At 40.3% G+C, this 24,292-nt stretch overlaps 2 protein-coding genes across 2 annotated transcripts; one reads left to right on the forward strand and one right to left on the reverse strand.

Annotated features, from left to right (window-relative positions):
• The first annotated feature begins 394 nt into the window (after positions 1–394).
• LOC104885295 (universal stress protein PHOS34) lies at positions 395–18,311 on the forward strand. Its single transcript, XM_057395078.1, has 4 exons — positions 395–797; positions 17,380–17,483; positions 17,554–17,672; positions 18,043–18,311. Exons 1-4 carry the CDS (start codon positions 449–451, stop codon positions 18,128–18,130), a joined length of 660 nt encoding a protein of 219 aa, XP_057251061.1. The 5' UTR covers positions 395–448; the 3' UTR covers positions 18,131–18,311.
• LOC130591588 (uncharacterized) lies at positions 8,103–12,095 on the reverse strand. The gene has a single exon (XM_057395077.1). The coding sequence runs from the start codon at positions 11,585–11,587 to the stop codon at positions 8,108–8,110; it is 3,480 nt and encodes a 1,159-aa protein (XP_057251060.1). The 5' UTR covers positions 11,588–12,095; the 3' UTR covers positions 8,103–8,107.
• Positions 18,312–24,292: the final 5,981 nt, after the last annotated feature.

Genomic DNA, 24,292 nt, shown 5'->3' on the forward strand with positions numbered 1-24,292 from the left:
TTTTTGTCTTTCTATGTAAAGTGCATCATTGATGCATTTTTTTGGTTAAATATGTATAGGATTATTCTGTATTTCAATACATCGTTCAAAGTTTATTAATTTAATATGATATAGAGGTTAAACTCATTTGAGTTTCGAGTAGTACATAAGCCTATATTAAATCGAGTAGACGTAGAGAATCTTTTGTATGTTTTTACTGTAGTTGGTATATAAACATGCTTATTAAACAAAAAAGTTCCCATACATTTATGCACCGGTCCAAAAACTAGTTTTTCATAATACAATAAAATCATATAACTAAAATTGAATGCATGGAGGCCACGTGTCTTACCTAGGATAACCACACGTTAGCTGCTAACTCATAGTCACAGACGAATATACACCATGATCCTTGGTTAAAGTTGTACAAACAAAACAAAAGAGTTTTAGGCGAAAAAAGCTAGCAAAGATGGAGAAAGCAGGAACAACAGTGACACCAGGGGAGGTAGTAGGGAGCGGTGCTGGTTCAGTGAGGTCGGTGCAGCAACACGAGCAGGAGCCCTTGATGCAGGCAAGAGGACTGGTGGCTGAGACTCAAAAACTCAAAGTTATGGTGGCTTTAGACGACAGTGATGGTAGCTTCTACGCCCTTAATTGGGCGATCACCAACCTCCTAAAACCAAAAAGTATAGCACCCGCCACAACTACGACCATGACTACGATGCCCATTGACGAGGAAGGTTGCATGGTGTATTTGGTTCATGTTCAACACCCCTTCACCAACTATGTCTACCCTGCCGGTCCCGGTTTGCACACTGGTATGTCTATATGCTCATCTTTCGTTAGTAGTTTGTTATTAGTTTCGGTTTTGTTGTTAGTCGTGATTAATATTTAAGACAATATGTGGATGGATATGGAGTTTTTCCAGGAAAAGTGTATGATAAGGCGTGAGTTTTGTAAATATTGTTCTGTTTGAGAGTGAGTATGAGGAGACCATTTATACACATGATGCTCTAAGACCAGCATGATACACATTTGCTTTTTAAATAATATCTACCCTGTTTCGGTATCGAAAACGGTGCCGGACTCTTTGAGAGTTGTCCGACAGTAAGTGGATGTCCGTGAGGGATCTGCAACAGTAACAAACGTGAGCTACCCTCGGGGTGTTTCGAGGAAACCCCCTCGACGCTCAAGTCAGCTAATTACTCAAGAGGATTCTAGAGAGAGAGAGAGCTTAGAGAGAAGATATAGGCTATTTTTAGTATGAGAGAATGTACCTGCAGGAATAGTACTGGATGGCTATTTATAGGCGTACTATTCACCTGACAGGGCGTGTAATCTTGTGACACTTGTACTGTTGCGATTGATCTTGTCAGAGGGAAAATTCCCTTTACTTTGTCGTTTTCCTTGGCCGTGACGGCGGTCTCAGCATGAAGACAAAAGATGATGAATTTGGAGTGGTCCTCCCTTTTGTGAGCCCACGTCACCTTGATTTGCTCTCGGCCAATATGCAATGTCTGCTAGCAAATTTGGGTTACACCCATACAACTAGCCCCCCAGCATCTTTGACGGTCGCGACCGTCATGGATGTTCTATTTTGTTGACGTGGATGACTTAAGGTTCCCCTATTAATTGGCCTTTTTCTTATTTCCACGTGTCAACCTGGGGTGAGTCGTTGGTTTTTGAAAAAGTGCAATCATTACTAAACTCTGGAATCCCGCTCGTTTTTTCCTTTTTGGACTTTAGGGTGTACTGCGCGAGCGACACTTGTCATGCATCCGCAGAGGCAGTTGATACGGTTTCAATCCAAGCCCTTTATTTCGGTATTTAAAAGCGAAATTCCTTTTTTCTTTCTACTTTTACTCAAATCCTTCTCCTTCCTTCAGACTTTTCTCTGGTTTTTCTCCATTTTCTTGCGAACTTTGAACTCGCTGTTTCTCGGTGCTAAGTTGCTTCTTTCGCTTCGAAATTACCAAATCCTGCTACTTTTCTTTGTTCTCTTCATACTCTCCGAAAAAAGGTCACTTTTTGGCTCCGTTTTCTGGGTTTGTTCTCGGGGGATTCTATCGACATTGTTGCGACATTTTCTCCGGCGAGCTTTTGCTAGAGAACCGTTTCCTGGGACGTTTTTCTTTGTCGAGGTTCTTATCTTTCGGTCTGTCCCTTGTTCAGGTACCCCATTTTTCTATCCTTTAGTTTTTCTCTTCATTTTTTGTTTTTTATTTTTCTTTCTTGAAATCATGTCGGACCAGTCAGATAGTCAGAATTCTTTAGGAACTAACTTGATGACTGAGAGTGAACCCTCTTCTCCTTCTCTTCATGGTGGGTCCAGCTCATCCAATTCTAGCCCCCCAGATGGGAGGACTCGCCTTTTGGCTGACCTTCCTCTTACTTCTGACCGGGAAAAAGAACTTAGGTCTAAGTTTTTAAATGACCGTTCCTCTCCCGAATTGGCCAATTTGACCACCCAGTTTTTGACCGCTAGGATGAGTGGGGATAATCAAACACTTAAGGAATTGAGACATCAAATTCTGGCCCGTAGGACACTTAGGCATCCTCCCCCTGATGCCGTCCCTGGGTTGGATGTTCAACCTTTGAGAGAGCATGCCTGGCTTGAGAGCCTGGCTGATGCTGGGGTCGTGACTGATCCCAGCGTTTTCGACCGTCTTGCCCGAGATCCAACTCCTTCTCATCCTTCTCATCCTCCTGTTGTCAATTTAGGTTCTGATAGCGACTCTATTGCCAGCATGGAACATGATGCTCCTTCCTCCTCTGGCCGTGACCATGAATCCCGTCCCAGTCAATTTGACGTTGGAGAGAGTTCTGCTATGCCTTCCTCTCCGCGGCCTGAGGTGATCCCGGCCCGGACAGATGTCCTTCATTCAGGGAAATGGTTGCCAGTGGACTATAGTGACGGCCCAAAGAAGACCGTTATTTGCAAGAATTGGCGGTTGGCGGCCTTAGAGCTGAATTATTGTGAGGTTGCTAGGAAATTGTACGGCTTTCCTTCTGAGTACAACCTAGTGGTCCCGGCCGAGGGAAGTAAAGTGATAGACTGTCCTCCCGGTCATGTTGCCGTGTATGCTCATCACCTAGAGTATGGACTGCGGTTTCCATTGGACCCGGTACTAGCTAAAATCATCCAAGCTTTCAATGTCTGCCTTGCCCAGCTAACGCCTTTGGCCGTTAGGAATCTAGTCGCTTATGTTTGGGTTTGCCGTTATAATGGCTTTCCCGAGACTTTGAATTTATTCCGGCGGTTGCACTGGCTGAGAAAGAACGGCTCCGCCGAGAAGGGCTGGTGGTCTCTGATGACGGCCGCAGACAAGATGACGGTCTACCCAAAAATGAGTGGGCTTAAAAGCTGGCAGGGAGCCTTTTACTGGCTGAAGGTTCCGGACAATTTTCCTCTTCGCCGCCACTTCACCAAACCTTTTCCCAGGATGGAGGACGTTACTAAGTATGAGTTGACGGAGGCCGAGTTGAAGGCCTTCGAATATTTTGATTCTGTGGACGCGGTCCTTGAGGGGGATGAGGGTGAGACGAGGATTCCCCGTGTTTGGCTTCCTCACGCCAAATACATCCTTGGGAATGAGCCTTTGTCCGCTGTCTTCCTGTGCCGGACTCATCCAGAAGGTGGGTAAAGTGACTTCTGGTCCGACATGATTCTTATATATCTTTTTTATTTTTTGTTTATGCGCTTAACTTTTCTTGCCGTTCTGACTGCTCTGTATGATTTGCTTTCAGGGGACGTCAGCTTGGACTTAGAAGAGTTGGGTTTGGACGACAAGCTACAACCCATGGCCCCGAATCCTGACGAGCCTCTTATTGACTACGACACTATCCACGGGCTCACTGGCGGCCCTCGGGGGACTGATAGGAATCCTGGTCGCGGAAACCGGGCTGGGAGGACGGCCCGTCGTGCTGGGAGGACTCAGGGTCGCGGCCCTGGCCGCGGGGAGTCAACTCCTTCTCGCTCCACCATCCAGGTCCCCATAAACAGGGGTGGCAGTAGTACCTCTCGTCGGCGTCCGCGAGAGCCTGAGATTGATGCCCCTAACAAGCGCCAGTCTGTAGAAGTTAACTCTACGGACTTGGCCGTGAATGACAATCAGGGGCTCTCTCTTTCGCCTGTACGAGAGCCGGCCCCGGGAGATCAGCAATATTCGGACTCCTTAGCTCGCAGCAAAGATGCTGCCGTTGGTTCTAGCTGCTCTACCCGCCAAAGGGTGTACGAGATGCTCAGCAGGCCAACCTTCCTCTCGGACCTTGGTCCGGGAATCTTTTGTCGGGCGCAAGAGTGGATTGAGACTAACATCGTCCCTCTTTGCGCCTCTGTCAAGGCTGCCCTTTCTCATCCTCCTTCTGTTGCCGGCCGAGCTTTCAGACCGGCTCTGGATGTGAGGGAGGATGAGTCCATTTTTGCTGACATCCCTGCCAATGGCGGTACATTAGGGTATCGCCTTCTGAAAGGACTCCAACTGCCCTTTGACCGTCCAGCCGATAAGTTGGTGGCGCCTGCTGCTCAATTAGCTCACGACCTTGTCGTGTAAGTAAGTACATTTTTCTTTTTACTTCTGTTCTCGTCTTCTTCTCTTTTTTTTTTTTTTTTTTTTTTTTTTTTTTTTGATCTTTTTTCTTGCTGTGCTTTTTAGGCCGGGAACTCTGCTGTTGAGCTTATAGCTCAATACTTGGAGTATCAGCGTCTGGCTGAGAGCGCTGGTGGAACCATCCAAGGCTTGGAGGCCGACAAGGTTGGCCTTTCTGCTCAGATCTCTCAATTGGAAGCCAGCCTGGAATCTGAGAGGAAGGCTAAGGCTGAGGCTGACAAGGAGCTGGGAGAGCTACGCTTGAAAGCCAAGGAGCTCGAGGACCTGCGGTTGAAGAATTCCAACTTGGAAACTGCTCTCAAAGCGTCCCAGGATGAGAAGGAGACCGCTGTGAAGGAAGCTGCTGCTGAAGCTAATCAAGTTGCTGTAGCGGACTTCAAGAGGTCTGAGGAGTTCATTGGCCTTCTCGGCGAGCGATATGACGGGGGCTGGGTGGCCGCTAAGAGGTGTGTCTGCCACTCCCATCCAAGCTTTGATTGGGAGCAGATGGAAATCGCCTTTGGCGAGGGCGTTCACAGGCAACCTTTAGCGGACGAGCCCTATATCTGCTCCGAGGAGGTTATTGCCAACATTTTGCCTACTGCTGAGGATGATGCGCCTCCTTCCTGAAGACTTTGGCGGTCATCTTCAACCTCCTCAATAGCGTCCAATAGTTTGTAATAGTTTAGATTGTCAGCCTTTGAATGGCATGTAAACTAATTTTTGACTTTTGTTACTGGATCCATAAATGCCTTGTTTTGAGTGGCTGACTAGTTTTGTTTGTAGTTGCCGGCCAAGCCAGTAATTTATGATTCACTTTTGTTAGATGAACCTTGTATTTACTTTGAAAATTTCTGTGTCTGTTACACAATTGCGTTGGTAATGCTTATTTTTCTTATTGCGTCCATTTAATCCTTTTGTTTTGCAATGGCTTGTTTGAAACTTCGCTTGTTGCTTGTTGCCTGTTATATGGCCGTCAGAGTTTGTTTCGCCCGTTATGTGGCCACTAACGTTTACTTTGCCTGTTATATGGCCGTTAGCGCTTATTTTGCCTGTCATATGGCTTTGTATGATTGCTGAGCCTGTTATATGGCTAATTATGATTTAGCCTGTTATATGGCTGGCATGATTATTTAGCCTGTTATATGGCTGTTTAGCGTTTATTTGCCTGTTATATGGCCGCTAATGTTTACTTTGCCTGTTATATGGCCATTTAGCGTTTATTTTGCCTGTCATTTGGCCGCTATATGTACTTAGCCTGTCATATGGCTATTAACCTTATCTAGCCTATTATGTGGCTGATATGATTACTTAGCCTGTTATATGGCTGTTAACATTTGTAACAATCATTTTACTTAGCGAAAATATGGATAATGATGAGCAAACATAAACAGAATGTCGGAACGCTAACGGAGTTTTATTTATGTATAATGCCATCAAAGGCTCCTGACCCATTACATTTCTTTTGAATTATACATAATATTTCTTAAGGACGTCAGCATTCCAGCAGTTCTTCAGCTCTTTCCCATCCATTCCTTTGAGAACGAAGGATCCCGGACCTATCTTTCGAGCTATGACATATGGGCCTTCCCAATTGGCAGTTAGCTTACCCTCTGTGTGAGCTTTTCCAGTGGCGGCCGTCCTTCGCAGAACTAGCTCGCCTTCAGCTAACGGTCTCTCCAGGACCTTCTTGTTGTAGGCTTTACGGATTCGGTCCTTGTACATTGCTGATCTCAATTCCGCTTTTAACCTTATTTCAGGCAAGAAATCCAAATCCTCTTTCAGTGCCTGATCATTCCTTTCCAGGGCCTGATGCTTTATCCGATAGGTGGGCAAGCCTACTTCTACTGGCAGCACTGCTTCTGCGCCAAATGTTAGCTTGAAGGGGCTTTCCCCCGTCGCTTCTTTCTCAGTTGTCCTATTTGCCCATAGAACAGCCGGTACCATATCGGCCCATTTTCCCTTAAACTCATCGAGCTTCTTTTTTAAGGCGTTCAGAATTTGCTTGTTAGCGGCCTCTGCCTGACCGTTGCTCTGAGGGTGGCACACTGCGGAATATGCAAACTTCACGCGGAAGTCCGAGAGAAAAGATTGAATGGGCCTACAGTCAAACTGGACTCCGTGGTCGAATACAATCGCGGCCGGGACACCAAACCTAGTCATAATGTTCTGCCAGATGAATTTTTTACTTGGTTGGCCTTTATCTTCGCTGTCGGCTCCGCTTCGATCCACTTTGTGAAGTAATCAATGCCCACAATCAAAAAACGCCTTCCTCCCGTCGCGGTTGTGAACGGTCCCAGAATATCCATTCCCCACTGAGCGAATGGTATCGGACACAGAATGGGCTGTAAGTCATTGGCGGGCCTATTTATCACCGGTGCGAACTTCTGGCACTTATCACATCTTTTCACATAGCCTTGCGCATCGGACAACATGCTGGGCCAGTAGAATCCAGCCCTGAGTGCCTTTAAAGCCAATGCTTTACCTCCAATATGGTTGCCACAGACACCCTCGTGAATTTCTTCCATTATCTTCACGGCCTCAGCAGATGTTGCGCATTTTAGCAATGGCAGGCTAAATGATTTTTTGTACAACTCATTCTGATATATCACGTACCAACTTGCTTGCTTCTGCAATTTTTGGCGGCTGTGGGATCTGCCGGGAGCATTCCTGTTTGCTTGTACCTCACTAGCTCTGTAAACCATTCCCCTTGCTGGTCAATGCTGTATACCATGGCCACTTTCTGCGCAATGCTTTTTTCCTTGAGGATGTCAACCGTGACCATCCCTTCCACCTGGAATGAGTCTGAGCTAGCAAGCTTAGATAGGGAGTCCGCCTTCATGTTCTCAGCCCTTGGAATCGCTTCTACTTCGAACTGCTCAAGCTGTGCTATTATTTCCTTGGCCTTTTCCACATACTTAACCATGTTGGGCTCTCGGACTTCAAATTCTCCTTTAAGCTGACTGCTAACCAACTGTGAATCTGTTTTTAAGAGGACGCCTTTAGCTCCTGCTGCAATGCACATTCTCAAGCCAGCAATGGCTGCCTCATATTCCGACTCATTATTTGAGGCTGGGAAAGCGAATTTGATGGCGTACTCGAAGGTGTTTCCTTCTGGGCTGGTTATCACAATACCGGCCCCAGCTCCGCTCGCGCCGAAGATCCGTCCACCTCCAGCAGCCATGATTCCTTTTCTTTTATCTCTGCCTCTTCGTAAGCCTCTGTCATGAAATCCGCCAGTGCTTGTGCTTTTATGGCCGTTCGCGGCTTATACTGAATATCATACTCCGACAATTCAATAGCCCATTTCAATAGGCGCCCAGAGGTATCCATCTTTTGCAGAGCTTTTTCCAACGGCTGATCTGTTAACACCTGAATTGGATGACAGTCAAAATAGGGCCTTAATTTCCGAGCCGCTACAATGACCGCCAATGCCATTTTCTCTATCTGCTGATACCGGCTCTCTGGGCCATTAAGGATATGGCTGACGAAGTATATTGGATGCTGCTGTTTTTCCCTTTCTGTTATCAGCACTGCCGCTACCGTTTTGGGGAGGCCGAGACGTATAACTGCAATGTGTCTCCTGCCTCTGGCCTTGTTATTGTTGGCAGCTTTGCAAGGTGCTCCTTGACGGCCGAGAAAGCTTTGCTCTGCTCTTCTCCCCATTCGAACTTTTTATTCCCCCTTAGCAATGCGAAAAACGGAAGGGCCTTATCAGCCGACTTCGATATGAATCTCGTCAAAGCGGCCATCCTGCCCGTTAATCTCTGGATATCCTTGACACCTCTGGGTTCCGGAAGGCTTAAAATTGCTTGAACCTTGTCCGGGTTCGCATCAATGCCTCTTTTACTCACCATAAATCCAAGAAATTTTCCTGCTCTTACGCCAAAGACGCACTTCTTTGGGTTCAACTTCATGCTGTATTTTCTCAACGTTTTGAATGTTTCCTCCAGGTCCGTCAGATGCTCTCGGTCCGTCTTACTTTTGACAATAGAGTCGTCCACGTACACTTCTATATTACGCCCTTTCTGAGCCGCAAACACCTTGTCCACTAACTTCTGGTACGTTGCCCCAGCGTTTCTCAGGCCGAAAGGCATTGCCTTATAATTGTAAACACCTCCATCTGTGATGAATGCCGTTTTCTTGCGGTCCTCCTTCAACAAGCTTATTTGATGATACCCTGAGAAGGCGTCCATGAAACTCAGTAGTGCATGTCCGCTAGTAGAATCCACTAGCTGATCTATTCTTGGCAGAGGATAGCAGTCCTTAGGGCATGCCCTATTCAAGTTTGTGAAATCCACGCACATACGCCACTGGCCGTTGGCCTTTTTCACCATGACTACATTTGCCAGCCATTCAGGGTAGTCACAAGGCTCGATAAAATCAGCCGCTATCAGCTTTTCTACTTCTTCTTTGATGGCCTTATTCTTTTCGGCTGAGAAGGCTCTCTTCTTTTGCTTTACCGGTCGGACTGTGCTGTCGACGTTTAATCGATGAACCATCACGGCCGGGTCTATTCCCGGCATTTCGTCTGCTGAGAAAGCAAATATGTCAGCATTTTCTCTCAGGAGAGTTACCAGATTTACCCGGACCTCTGGGTCCATGTCCATCCCGACCGCGACCGACCGAGCAGGATCATCTGCCAAAACTTCTTGTTTTGTTTCCCCATCAGGTTGTGGCCTCGGCTCATCCTCTGGCCGAGACTCCAACTCTTCTAGCGGCACCTCTTTACTCTTCCGGACAATGAGTACTTCCTCTTCTTCGTTACTGTCATTCTTCTCTACCTGAGTTCTTCTCATAGCCCTCCTTTGCTTTCTTGAGGGGGGATCTGGGTTTTCGACCGGGAACCTTCTTGCTGGCTGCTTTAATGTTGTTAAATAGCATGATCTTGCCATCTCCTGATTGCCCTTCAATCTTGACGTGGATCCGTCATTGGAAACATACAACATGGTTAGGTGGTAAGTTGAGACGACACCTTGGATGTCATGAATGAACGGACGTCCAATGATTGCGTTGTATGCTCCCGGAACATCCACTACCAGAAACTCAGTCATGACGTCTCTGGCTGACTCATCTTCCCCAACACGCACTGGGAGTGAGATTAACCCTTCTGGCACCACTGATGCCCCTGTGAATCCAATGACAGGATATCGGACCGGCTTCAAGTACTCTCGCCCCAACATGAGCTTTTCGAACGTTGATAAGTACAGAATATTCGCGGAGCTTCCTCCATCCACCAAAATCCTATGCACCAGACAGTTTGAGACTTTGAGGGTCACTACCAGCGGATCGTCATGAGGATATACCACATGCTTCGCATCCTCCAGGGTAAACGACATGGCCGGCATTGCCGGCTGATTCTTCCAGGGCAAACTGGCATTGAAGTTGACCTGATGTCGAAATTCCTTCAAACTTGCCTTGGCACCATTAACACTGCCCCCATGGATGGGACCCCCACTAATAACGTGAATCTCGCCGAGCCGGGACTGAACAGCTCGAGTCACGGGCTTCACAAGATCACCTTCTCCTGTTTGGGCCTTGTACTGACTGAAATAACCTCTTCTTATCAAATCCTCCAGGTTATCTTTTAAGTGTCGGCACTCCTCCGTTATGTGGCCGTGATCCCCATGGAAATCACACCATTTGCTTTTATCCCGATTCTTATGGAACATCGGTTTCGGACGCTGCCATTTATCGCTATCCTTATTCATCAGAAAAATTTGGCTTCTAGAAGTGGTAAGTTGGGTATATGCATCGAACCTCTCCTTGCGTTCACCTCCTTCCCGGCCATTCTTTTCACGATCCCTGCGATCGCGGTCATACCTTTCGCTCTCCCTGTCTCGGTCATTACGGCTCTCCTTCGGCCACGTTTTGACCATATTTGACTCCTGCTTTCTCTCCTCTCGGCCCCGGTCTGTCTCGCGAGCCTTCTCCTTCTTCTTATCATCCTTCTTGCCTACAGCTTTATCAAATTCCTCCCCTCTTATATAGTCATTGGCCTTGCCAAGGACGGGACCCAGGGTTGTGTACGACTTCCGGCCCAGATAATTCCTGAAGGGTGATCCCTCCTTGAGCCCAGTCATTAAGGCCAAGACGGCCACGTCTTGCTGCAAACGAGGTATGGAAACTGCCTCAACGTTAAAACGGCCAATGTAGTCTCTCAGACTTTCATTTTCTCCTTGCTTCACTGACAGCAATTCCCCAGTGGTGCGTTCGCGACGCCTATTGCTTACAAAGTGTGTACTGAACATGGATGACAGCAAAGAGAAGCTAGAGACGCTACCTGGCTTGAGACTTTTGAACCATGTTTGAGCTATCCCAGTCAAGGTTGAGGGAAAGACTTTACACCATATGGCATCGACTTGAGTGTAGAGGAACATGTGTCCTTCGTAAGCCGCGACGTGATCGTCGGGATCTGATGTGCCATCATACTTAGAGGACGGCATCTTGATTCGTGTCATAGGATGATTCAATATCTCCAGAGTGAAGGGGGAAAGCTTAGGCTTGATCAAGAGGTGACCCCCAGCCGAATAGTTACTAGCACCGACGGTACTGTACTCACGGCGGGAGTGACCCTGCGTTTCCTCTTCAGAATAGTATACCTCCTCAGTTTCCAGAACTTCCTCCTCATAATCAGATCGGTCTATTTTCTTCTCCATTTCCCGTCCCTCTCTTCCCAAGGACTGCATTTTTCGGAGCGGGGTCCCGTCCGCGTTCCTACCAGCCAGAGCTGGTGGTCGCTTACGTGTACCGCCAGAGGGTTGGGGAGGAGCATTTTGCTGAGGGTTACCTGTCAGCATCTGGATAAATGATGCGACCGTTTGCAATTGCTCAGGAGAGAATTGACTGAGCTGTGCCAAGTTGAATGGTACATTGGTGTTTGGGGTTTGCTCCCCGCTTCCTGGTGTCCGGTATTGGAACTGTGGATTTCCCAACGCACCAGTGATGACTGGCTGCGAGGAATTCTGGCCTTGCTCAAGCTCAGGCTGACCAGGGGTAGCGTTGTTTGTGCCTTCCATGACTGATACCTTAGAAAGGGTGAGGTCCCCTCCTTCTAGCGCCAGTTGTTTCGGTATCGAAAACGGTGCCGGACTCTTTGAGAGTTGTCCGACAGTAAGTGGATGTCCGTGAGGGATCTGCAACAGTAACAAACGTGAGCTACCCTCGGGGGTGTTTCGAGGAAACCCCCTCCGACGCTCAAGTCAGCTAATTACTCAAGAGGATTCTAGAGAGAGAGAGAGCTTAGAGAGAGAGATATAGGCTATTTTTAGTATGAGAGAATGTACCTGCAGGAATAGTACTGGATGGCTATTTATAGGCGTACTATTCACCTGACAGGGCGTGTAATCTTGTGACACTTGTACTGTTGCGATTGATCTTGTCAGAGGGAAAATTCCCTTTACTTTGTCGTTTTCCTTGGCCGTGACGGCGGTCTCAGCATGAAGACAAAAGATGATGAATTTGGAGTGGTCCTCCCTTTTGTGAGCCCACGTCACCTTGATTTGCTCTCGGCCAATATGCAATGTCCGCTAGCAAATTTGGGTTACACCCATACATACCCACCTTTAGTAGATTATAAGCCTATACACATGAATACATGATGCTGTTGTATAAGATTAAGTAAGCTTTCTTATGAGAATCTTTAATGCATCCGTTAGTATTAGTGTTAAGCTCGGGCATCTTTTTTTCCTTATAGAAGTAACAAGCTTAAAGACAATTGATTGTGAATAAGTACTCATTAAGGGATATTAGTCGCGCGCTTAAAGAGAAGAGGCACGCAACATACAATCAGGCGATCTATGGTGGTTTTGAGGGAAAAAATATTATATAGTTAATTTTATAATACAGTGCAAATAAAAGTATGATAAATCTTGACGCGGTCCGTGTTAAACATATCCGTTTCACTCCCACAAAACCGTAACCGTTTATGTGACTGTAACATAACCGTATTTTCATACCAGTTTGAGAGATACTTCGCCGAATCCCTCTCTATACACTCCCTTTGTTCTGAAATAGGCGAAACATTATATGAGAGCTTTTGAGATAAGGGTTTTAATGAATGGAGGAAGTATATAAGGGAAGAGGAGGGGGACACCAAAAATGGTAAATTCTTTTATACCCTTAACTAATAAAATACAAATTCACCATTTTTTACCATTATATCCTCAATTAACAAAATATTTACATCATCCTTGATTTATCAATTTTCAAAATACAGAAGAAAATATACAATGAACTTTATGAACAGCTTTTCGTATATATTATTACGCAATTGACCTTTTGTTTGTTTTCGCACGCATCGCGTGCATACAAGACTAGTTAGTTATGAATGCAAGACATATGTTATGGACTTTGTGTGTGTTCTTTTGGGAGGGGAGGGTTTTTATGTAGCCCAAAATAGTCATTCACTAGTAGAGGTAATATTCCTGCGGTTTTACCTATACGCAGCAATATAACATGCAAAAAGAAAATAAAAAATAGAAATTGATAATATTGCTGCGGTTTCCGCCCAAAACCGCAGCAATATTGTGTAATGGATACTTTTTAAAATAAATTGGGGCTTTAACAGCAAATATTGTTGCGGTTTCCACGTAGGACCGCAGCAATATATTAAAATAATTTTAAAAATTATTATTTTAATATATTGCTGCGGTTCTTTATGAAAACCGCATCAATATTGTCATTAGGATTTTTTTTTAAGAAATAGGGTTTTTTTAAGGCCCGCGTTGTTAACTTGTTTTCCCTCACTACGCCGTTTCTTTTCCTTTTCTCATTGTCTCAGGAGCTTTATACCTCATTCTCTCTCATTCTCCATCTCTCATTTCCTTTTCTCTTTCTTTTTCTTCCTTGTGGCTCCAATTTCACAAACATATTATTTTTTTAATGGTAATCCGAGATCCAATTCGAGATCTGTTCTTCGTCGTTCCTTAAAATTGGTGAGATCTGTTCTTCGTCGAAGGTTTCATTCAATCTGAGATCTGTTCTTCGTCGAAGGTTTCATTCAATCTGAGATTTTTTCGTCGAAGGTTTCATTCAATCTGAGATCTTTTCGTCGTTCTTCAATACGAGTATCAAGGTATCACTCTCTCCTCCTCGAGATCTGTTCTTCGTTGCTCCAAGTGTTCGTCATTCTCCAATCCGAGTATCAAGGTATCACTCTCTCCTCTTCGAGATCTGCTCTTCGTTGGTCGAAGTCTTCATCGTTACTCAACAACTCAGCAGATGAAGTCTTTGTCGGTTCACATCACGCTCGGACGTCGAAGAGTCGGCCGCAAGTAGCCCGACGCTTTTCTTCCAACAAAACCTCGCGCTCGGTCGTCGTTCAACCTGTTCGTCGGTCAAATCTTCGATCAACTTTATTGTCGAAATACATTTTGTTGCGAATTTCCAGATCTTGTTTCCTTTTTTTTAGTTTTTTTAGATCTAGTAATTAATTTTTATTTTCGCTGTTTATCGCAAAGGCAGATTTACTGCGCTGTTTGTTTCTCGCAAACGTTTTTTATTTTATTTTATTTTTAGATTTAGTATTCTAAATTTCAGTTTCTTATATTTTTTTGTTTTTATTATAATTTTTGTAATTAGTAAGTTATAATGTTTTTTATATATTAATGTCATTTATCTTCAGTTTGTCTGTAAATTTGGTGGTTTGTGGATGGATTAATGTCATGGTTTTAATTTTTCAAATTTAATTGGCAAATGCAAAAAAAAGAAAATTTTTTTTTGTCTGTATCAGGCCATATTGTTGCGGTTTTGGATAAAACCGCAGCAATATACCGGATTTTTTCTAATATAAAATAATAATATTGCTGCGGTTTTGTGCTAGAAACCGCAACAATATGTTGAAATATTGCTGCGGTTAAAAACCGCAGCAATATATTATTTACCTATTGTTGCGCCCTTAATTGCGCGCCTAAAACCGCAGCAATATGCTACTTTTTGACCGCAGCAAATAGCATTTATTCTACTAGTGATTGCAATTAAAATTTATAGTAGACAATACTGACAAAGATTATAACTTTTTCCTAGATTTTGTTACTGATTTTTTTTTATGGTTAGGCGTTTTAATTTAGGAAAAAGTGATACGACCAATCTTAACTATGGTTGATTCACTTTAAAATGTCCAAACTTTTGATTATCTCATAATAATTTGGACTTTGAGGGTTTTCTTTCCAAGAACGGTCCTCCAACTTAATTAGCTTACTAATCGGTTATTATGACGCACTAAACTCTTTCATCAATTAGTTTTAGTTATCTTAAATAAAGGCCATTGGATGATCTGAGTGTCATGTGTTTTAACTAATTGATTTAGCAAATTAACTACATTGAAGGATTCTTCTAGGAAGAGAACCCTCAAAGCGTGGACTGCATGAGATAATTGAAAGTCTGGATCTAATACGTTCTATTCCTATCTGATTTTAGGGTTGTTGCATGTGGTAATGAAAGGAATAGATGGGTCTAATATGTTCTAATAAGCTCTAACAAGTTTTTACACCTTATACAACAATCTTCAAGAAGTTACAACAAGTGCTCGAATTATTTTATTAGTTTATATAAGTTCAAGAAAGATAAGGTGAAGAGAACTTATTCTTTTTTCCCCTCCTCCCTAACCTTTTTTTTAAGGTAAGATGAAGGGTACTCACTTGAGGGAGATAAGGGGAAATCCTCAAATGAGCCCCATAAAGTTTGATCCTTAGATCTCAGGGATATAAGGTGGAAAACGATCCCTCAACCTCCCCCTAGACTTATTGTCTTATTCCCATCCTTTTCTTTGTCACTATGTTAAAATTGATTCAATGTAGTATATGAAAAGTTACACAATGATTGTCAACAAAACTTTGTGATCTTTTATATATTTTGAAGTAATAGGTCACATTTGGCTTTTGAAGTACACACAATTAACTTATTACTTCTTCAGTTTCTTGATATATATGTTGATTTAGAATTCGCATGCTGTTTTAGGAATTGATAAAGTAAAATCGATCCTCAATAATCCAAACTATTGTTTGTATGTTCTAAATATTATGTATTTAACATTTGCTCCCAACATAACCAACTATTAAGGTATTTGTGCTATAGATTCTATACTTAGAGATGGAATGCAAGGAGATATTTTAAACCAAATTATTATTTTAATATTTTAATGTATTTTAGGATATATTAATCTTCCACCTATTTGATCTCATCTACTCTCCCTTTCAATTAATTTTGGTACATCAAAATATATCTCGTAGTATTTTCCTAATGATATATCAATACCCTAAAATATAAATAAATATTAAAATAATAATTTGGATTGAAATATTCACTTAGATTCCTTCTCATGTCACATGAATAGTGTTTAGCACAAATACCTCTATCATTGGTGATGTGGGGAGCAAATAGCTGAGTACATATTATTTAGTACAGATACACAAGTAAGCAATAAGTTTATTATTAAAAATCGATTTTCTTTGATAAATGAATGGATTTTCCAAAACAAATTAATATCCCCATTTACAGAAAACAATAATTATAGATTAAAGTTAGATGTTGGAAAACAAATTACTGAAAACTCCATAGTAAGTAAAGAAACTCATGCTTGACCAAGGAGAGAGCTTTAATGAATGTTCAGTATATAAGAAGTACAATAAAAGTGTGCTTATTTTTATTTTATTTGACTGTGTACATTTGTGCACTTTTTTGACCTTAAATATCTTTCATTATATATTTGTAAAAGGACTTTTCAACTACAATAATACAAAATTTTATCCGTTCTCTCACAATAATACAAGCTTTTGATTATTTTTTAATAACACAAACTTTACATCAAAATTCCTCCAGTGGATCAAGTTGACTTGCAACCTGTAAAACATGTAAAAAAAATTACAAAATTATCTTTCGTCTTTCTCCCTCTTCCCCCAACTCCCCACCACCTGAACCACCTCAGCTTGTTATTTCTTACAACAAGTTAACAACCGGTATTGCCCTACTGGAGGAATTTTTATCAAAAGTTTGTATTATTAAAAAATAATCAAAAGTTTGTATTATTGCGAGAGAACGGGCAAAAGTTTGTATTATTCTTGTTTAAAAAATCCTTAGTAAATTATGTTAATGAGTAAATGTTAATAAAATACTCATTGGTGCTAATCAAATAAGGCCCAGAATGACTATATTTTTTCATATATATTTGAAAAAAATTAGAAGGTTTTATCTAATTGAGAATAGTGTTAAGATTTGACATGAGCAAACTAATAGAAAATTACAGTTTGAGTAGGTAGGGATCCACCATAATTATAGCTTAGAAAAATTTGAGAGAAAAAGTACAATGTGGCCTATTGTTATAGGACACGATAACTAACTTCAAAAATTTCATAGGCTTTTTATGTTGTATTTGCGTAAAAGAAAAATTCAAACAATTTGTTCGTTTCCTTTGCATTATTATTATTATTTTTATCCATATGAGCGACGAAGGCAATACAAAGAAAGGGAGAGGATTTTCGAACCTGTGACCTATCGTTCACAGCACCTCAATCTTAACCACTAGGCCAAGACATCCTTTGCATTATAATCAACTATAGACCCTGTTTGAAGGCACCAAGTTAATATGTAGTAGTTATTTTTTCTATCCATTGCTTTCTTAGGCTATAAAATGGGAAATAAAACATGGTAAGAAGTCAATTCATTTTTGGTTCAATATGTGTATACACATATGTTTATGTTACAAATCGATGTCAATTTTCTTGAAAGATGACAATCGTTATATACACATACACAATATAATGTTCTTGGTATGATGTAAAGCTAATTGTGATCTTGGATAAATGTGAATTAGCTACTTTTGCTGCATCATCTGTAGTGGAGTCGGTTAAGAAAGCACAAGCAGAAATTTCAGCTGCGATCCTTCAACGTGCATTTTCAATTTGCAAACAGAACATGGTAAGTGGTTTTAGTGTCCTCTTGACATTTCTTTTTACAACTACATGATCTAATTCTCTTTATTCTCTAGGTTCGAGTTGAAACATTAATTTTCGAAGGAGATCCCAAAGAGGAGATTTGCAAGGCCGTAGAACAAGTACATATGGATATGCTAGTCATTGGTAGTCGTGGTCTAGGCGGAATCAAAAGGTAATTAGTGGTTTCTTCTCAGTGGCGGACTATACGTTCCTTTAGTATTTATACGACATTCATGAGTTTTCATTTCTTTGCAATACTACCATGAGTAATGATTAACATATCTCACAATACCAATTTTACCCTGTTTTACTTAGTATTGTGTTCACCATCTTCATAACATTCTGATTACTATTTGTGTTCTTACATGCTTGCTTTCCGTCACTCACCTTTATGCTTTCTACTATATCTTTGGTTATGGTAAAAAAAAGCGTGATTTTATTAGGGACGATTCGGTGTAATTTTAATTAAAATAAGGGATCTTAGTTCTCAAATGTAGTAATGTATTGTAATAAGTTCCCTGATTCTACGTGATGGTTTACAGGGCGTTCCTTGGAAGTGTTAGCGACTACTGTGCACATCATGCAGGTTGTCCTGTCTTGATTGTGAAGCCACCGAAAAATATTAAGTAACTGTGAAAGAATTACACTTTGGTGAACGGTTTTAATGTCTACAAGATCTTGAGGTTGTCATCTAGTGTTTGTAATATTTTGTTAGTAGTTCAACTAAATAAATGCGGTAGAGTATATAATATCATGTAACTGATATGCTTGGTTTGTGGAGTAAAAGATGCATGTTTTGAGTTTCATCCAACATATAGTGTTACATTCTGTACATTCTGAAAAGCTTATTCCATTATGGTGATATGTGAATAGTTGCATATGTTAAGGATATTTTGTGTAATTTTGGAAAATTTGGGGTTTTAATTTTTTAAACAAAAAGGGTGTTTTGGTTTCTTATGCAATAATTATAACATTGTGGTATGCATCTGTGTTTGCATATCATGTTTATCAGTTGGTATTCTTTTCATTCTGAATGTCTGAAGTAAATTAATTTATTGTAAAGCTATGTTAGAGGAAAGCCTTTGTATCCTCAAACAACACATTAATCAAGCGACTTAGACAAACGTAATATGTGTCAAACTAGACATGTCTCCTGCTTAGAGTATTTAAAAAAATACCGAGCAAATATCACCGTTAGTCCGTTACAAAACAATCTCATGCATAAATGAAAGTGGACATAATTCAAACTTCTATTTATTATAATACACATTTCAAGTATTCGTATCCAAATGATGTCGATAGATATACCATTAGACATATATAAAGAAAACTTGAAGATATTAATTACACACATAATATTAACTAATTGTTCTTAATATTTTATAAACATGACACATAAAGACGTGTCCATATCAACTCATAAGTGCATCAAAGTTATGCCCCACTAGCTCCTTGAAGCGTCCAAATTTCATGCTTACAGAGGTAGGCCTCTTAAGAGAAATATGCATGGTCATGTGATAAAGCGTAATGTCAAGAAACCTATTAAGTTAAACAACCTTTTAAACCATCACAGTTTAAGAGAACTTTACTTTGGATGTTCCTATAAGTTCTTTCAATCATCAAATAAGAAAATTGGTCTTATTGAACTTAAGATCTAACGTTTTTCTATCAGGCGTTAAGTTAAAATTCTCTTTTTCGTGATTACCAATGGACGTCAATCTTAAATCGATTGCCATTACTCAAATTAAGCGTGAATGCATTGGTACCATGGTGCATTTAGGAACATCTAGAAAATTCGGGTTAGTAGAATATTTTGAAATTGAGACAGTAGGAGGAACGTGTCCTGCACATTTTGGCATATAAGACGAGGTGATTGAAGCTATAATAAGAGTTTCCGTGACAACCATGTGATTTCAGGACTAGAATAAAGGAGGAAAAAGCGAGCTAAATTGGAAGACATTTTTAAAAAAAAATATTGCTTTTTGTTATTAGGATCTAGATGAACTCCTTTGCTTACTGTATTACTCTTGTGTCTCCTAGATTTTTATAAAGTGATTTCTCATTGCCGCCCATTATTTTTTAAGAGTTTAAGCACATATTGCCCTTAATTGTAAATTGTAAGGGCTTCAAAACAATCCAGCAGGTAAAGGGATGTATTGGCACTGCTTTACTAATTCATAAGTCCCTACTCAAAGTATTTATCGAAAGTTATGTAGGCTTAAACGTACGCAGAAATGTCAATGAAGAATTTGATTTCAAATGTTAATATGTAGGAAAATAGGCAGAAATGTCCCACTGTAAAAGGCTAAGCACATATAGCCCCTAATTACGAAGTCTTAGATTCCAGATGGTTGAACGGCGTATTCCCATGCAGATTTTAACCTTTCAGTTTAAGCAAATTAGGAAGTCATTTTTACCCCTTTCATAAACATCTTTACTTTTCTATCTTTTCTATTTTATTAGTTGGAAAATACTATCACAAGCTAAAGGAACAAGTGCATTGTTAAATGCAAATTCAAAAAAGAATTACATACCCTGTTTCTTTAGAATGTTTGTTAATTCATGAAATTTTACTTTCTTTGCCCATTCTAGATCTACACAAAAACCTAGCACATACCTTGATTCGCTTCTTTCAACCCGTTTCTTGGAAGAAGAAGAAACAGTTCCTTTGGAAGGAACAGGAGTACATCTTCTTCCCCCTGAGTTTGTTCCGGGGTTTCTTCTTCATCATCTTCCCCTATTAATTTTCTTTTGCGCATACTCCTTCTTGGAGATTCTAACTGTTGCTCATTTATGGGTGTTTCTTGATTTGGGCGATTTCTAGGGTTTGGTAGGAGAAGGAGATTTTCCATTTTAGAGGAGTTGGGAGTTTTTGAGTTGGAAAAGGAGATTTCGTGAGGTTCTTGCCATGATGTGAAGTGAATTTGGGTTTTATAGTGGTTGTGAAGAGGTGTGAGGATTTCGTTAATGGCGAAGATGAAAGGTTGGAGGAACACGGTTTCTAGAAGATGAATTAAGAGGGAAGTTGCATGTAAGTGTTTTGCACGCGGGAAAAAATAAAACCAATAAAAGAAAAAAACAAAAAGAAGATAAATGAGAATCAAGATTTAATTAAATCTGATTCCTATTTTGGATTTTTCGGATTTTTGGATTTTTATGAGTTTTAATTTTTGAAAGAAAATAAATGCTAAGGAACTTGTGCTATAGGAACAACTAATGCTACATATCAATGTCCTTCATATCATGCATGTTTCTTACCTTAGGAACAGTAAGGGGAGTATTATGTGACATTTGTGAGTTGTTTAATTCTTTGAATTCATGTTTATGTTTTGAACATTCCAATTTGCAATGGTCTTAGGCAATTAAACACAATTATTTTTCACACAAAGTCACTCAAATTGATTCAACATGGGGGAATGACATAGGAACAATCACTTAATTTTTATTAACCTAACTCAAGCCTTAATTTTTCATATCTATTCTTTGCAAAGGCTTAGTTAGATATCAGCAATCTGATTCTAGTTTGACAAAACTCAAGTTTAATCAAACCTTTTTCAACATTTTCTCTTAAAAAGTGATGTCTGATATGTATATGCTTTAACTCTGAATGATGCACTGGATCTTTAGAAATACTATAGCACTTGTATTTCACAATAAATAGGAACACAATCAAAGTTTATTCCATAGTCACTAAGTTGTTGTTTTATCCAAAGCATTTGAGAGCAACATGCAGCAGCTGCTACATATTCTGCTTCAGCAGTGGATAAAGCAACTGTGTTTTGTTTCTTGGTACTCCAAGAAACTAAACTATGACTAAGGAATTGTGCCATACCTGAGGTGCTTTTCCTATTTACAAGATCTCCAGCATAATCTGCATCTGCATATCCTTTTAGCTCGAATGTATCACTTCTTGGATAGTAGAGTCCAAGATCATCTGTTCCTTTAAGATATCTAAGAATTCTCTTCACAGCAGTAAGGTGAGACTCCTTTGGATTTGCTTGAAATCTAGCACACAAACCAACACTGAAAGCTATGTCTGGACGACTAGCAGTTAGATACAAAAGTGAACCAATCATTCCTCTATATTTTGTTTGATCAACACTTGTTCCTATGGAGTCTTCATCTAATCTAGTTGAAGTTCCCATAGGAGTGTGATTTATCTTTGAATTTTCGAGGCCATATTTCTTTAATAGTTCCTTTATGTATTTTTGTTGGTGAACAATTATTCCCTTTTCAGTTTGTTTGATTTGTAGTCCAAGAAAGAAATTTAACTCACCCATCATACTCATTTCAAATTCATTGCTCATGAGACTTGAGAATTCTTTGCACAATGTTTCATTGTAGCTCCGAATATGATGTCATCAACATATATTTGAACAAGCAAAATGTCAGTTCCTTTAGATTTTAGGAACAAGGTTTTATCAACCTTTCCTCTTTTAAAATTGTTTTCTAAAAGGAACTTTGATAATCTCTCATACCATGATCTAGGTGCTTGTTTTAACCCATAAAGAGCTTTATCAAGCTTGTAGACATGATTTGGGAGATTATTATTTTCAAAGCCAGGGGTTGTTCAACATATACATCTTCTTTAGATAGCCATTTAAAAATGCACACTTAACATCCATTTGATATAGTTTAAATCCCATGTAAGCAGCAAATGCAATTAAAATTCTAATGGCTTCTAATCTAGCTACAGGAGCAAAGGTTTCTTCATAATCTATTCCTTCTTGTTGATTATAACCTTTTACTACAAGTCTAGCTTTGTTTCTTACAATGGTTCCATATTCATCTAGTTTGTTTCTAAACACCCACTTTCCAATTACTTTTTCTTGTTTAGATGAGGGAACTAGATGCCATACCTTGTTTCTTTCAAACTCATTTAATTCAGCTTGCATTGCAGTAATCCAATCAGAGTCAGTTAAGGCTTCTTCATGATTTCTTGGTTCCATCATTGATAGGAACGCATGAAATGCACAAAATTCCTTAACTGAGATCTAGTTTGCGTACCTTTGGATATGTCGCTGATTATGAGTTCCATGGATGTGACTTTTGTTGTTCCAAGGTTTTGGTTGAAACTCTCTTATAGGAACATGTTGTTCCTCATGAGTTCCTTGAGTAGATGAGGAACTCTGATCAGTTGTTCCTCTGTTAGCCTCGGTGGACTCAGTTCCTTCATTTGAGGAACAAGAACATCTTCTCCTCCTTGAGGAACAGGAACTCATGATGTAATTTTTCAATTCCTCGTTCCTTTCCTCTTTCACTTCTTCTTCTTCTTGTGAATCTGCATTTTTCTACTTGGTTGTACCAACCCATCTCATAGTCATCAACCTGTATGCTTGGATTATTTTGTCAGATTCATCAAAGATTACTGAATGCTTTCTTCAACACACATAGTTTCTTGTTATATACTCTATAAGCTTTACTATGTGAGAGTATCCTAAAAATATTGCTTCATCACTCCTTGCATCAAATTTTCCAAGATTATCTTTTCCATTATTATGCACATAACATTTGCACCAAATGTTCTAAAATAGTGATATTGGTTTCTTCTTCCAAAATAAAGTTCATAAGGAGTTTTATTATAGGTCTCATCATGGCACGATTAATTATGTGACAAGCAGTATTAACAGCTTCAGCCCAAAAGTTCCTTGGAAGTTCACTAGCAATTAACATGGTTCTAGACATTTCCTCCAAAGTTCTATTTTTCCTTTCTACAACACCATTTTGTTGTGGTGTTCTAGGGGAAGAAAAATTATGATCTAGGCCATTATCTCTGCTTAAGTCATCAAATTTATAATTTCGAATTCTTGCCATGATCTGATCTAATGTGCATTATTTGTGACCACTTAAGTGTTTGAACTCTTTTAGCAAAGACAAGGAACTCTCATAAGTTTCATCTTTACTAGGAGAAAAATAACCCAAGTATACCTAGAGTAGTCATCTACAATACAAGTACATACCTCTTTCCACTTCTGCTTTGAATTCTCATGGTCCACATAAGTCCATATGAATTAATTCTAATGGTTTAGTGGTACTTACAATCGTTTTAGATTTGAAAGAAAATCTTACTTTCTTACCTCGTGCACATGCATCACAAACTTGATCAATATGAAATTTTATGGATGGTAATCCTAAAACAAGATCTTTTGATCTAAGTTTCTCAAGTAATGAAAAGCTAGCATGTCCTAGACGCTTGTGCCAAAGAAGTGAATCATCTTCAATAACACTAAGACAAGTTAAATTGATTTGAGGAACAAGGTCTAGATCCACAATGTATGTGTTCCCTTTCCTTGTTCCTTCCAAGATAACCTTCTTAGTTTTAATGTTGATGATCAAGCATTTTTCTTTATCAAATTTTACAGTATTTCCCTTTAATACTCAATCGATTATGTTTTAGACCTTCAACTAAAAATACATTTTCAATGGAGTGTAGAGGTGACTTACCGACCTTGCCCATGCAACTATGTTACCTTTCTTTTATCACCAAATGTTACACTCCACCTTCATAGGTTGTGAGTGAGAGAAACTTGTTTTGTCTCCTGTCATGTGCTTGGAACAACCACTATCGAGATACCATGTGTTGTTCCCCCTCACTCCAACCTGCAAAAATCAACTAGTTGTTAGTTGTAGGAACCCCTCTTTCGTGGGTTCCTGTTCTTGACTAGGATTTGTTTTGACAACCCATTTTTTTACTTATTTCACATTTTTAATCATTAGATTTTGTTGACATTGATTTATGTAATGACCTACCTTCCACAATACATACAAATTTCACTAGGTAGATCAACATAC

Source organism: Beta vulgaris, chromosome 5 (genome assembly GCF_026745355.1).
Source record: "Beta vulgaris subsp. vulgaris cultivar EL10 chromosome 5, EL10.2, whole genome shotgun sequence".
In the NCBI taxonomy this organism is placed as follows: Eukaryota; Viridiplantae; Streptophyta; class Magnoliopsida; order Caryophyllales; family Amaranthaceae; genus Beta; species Beta vulgaris.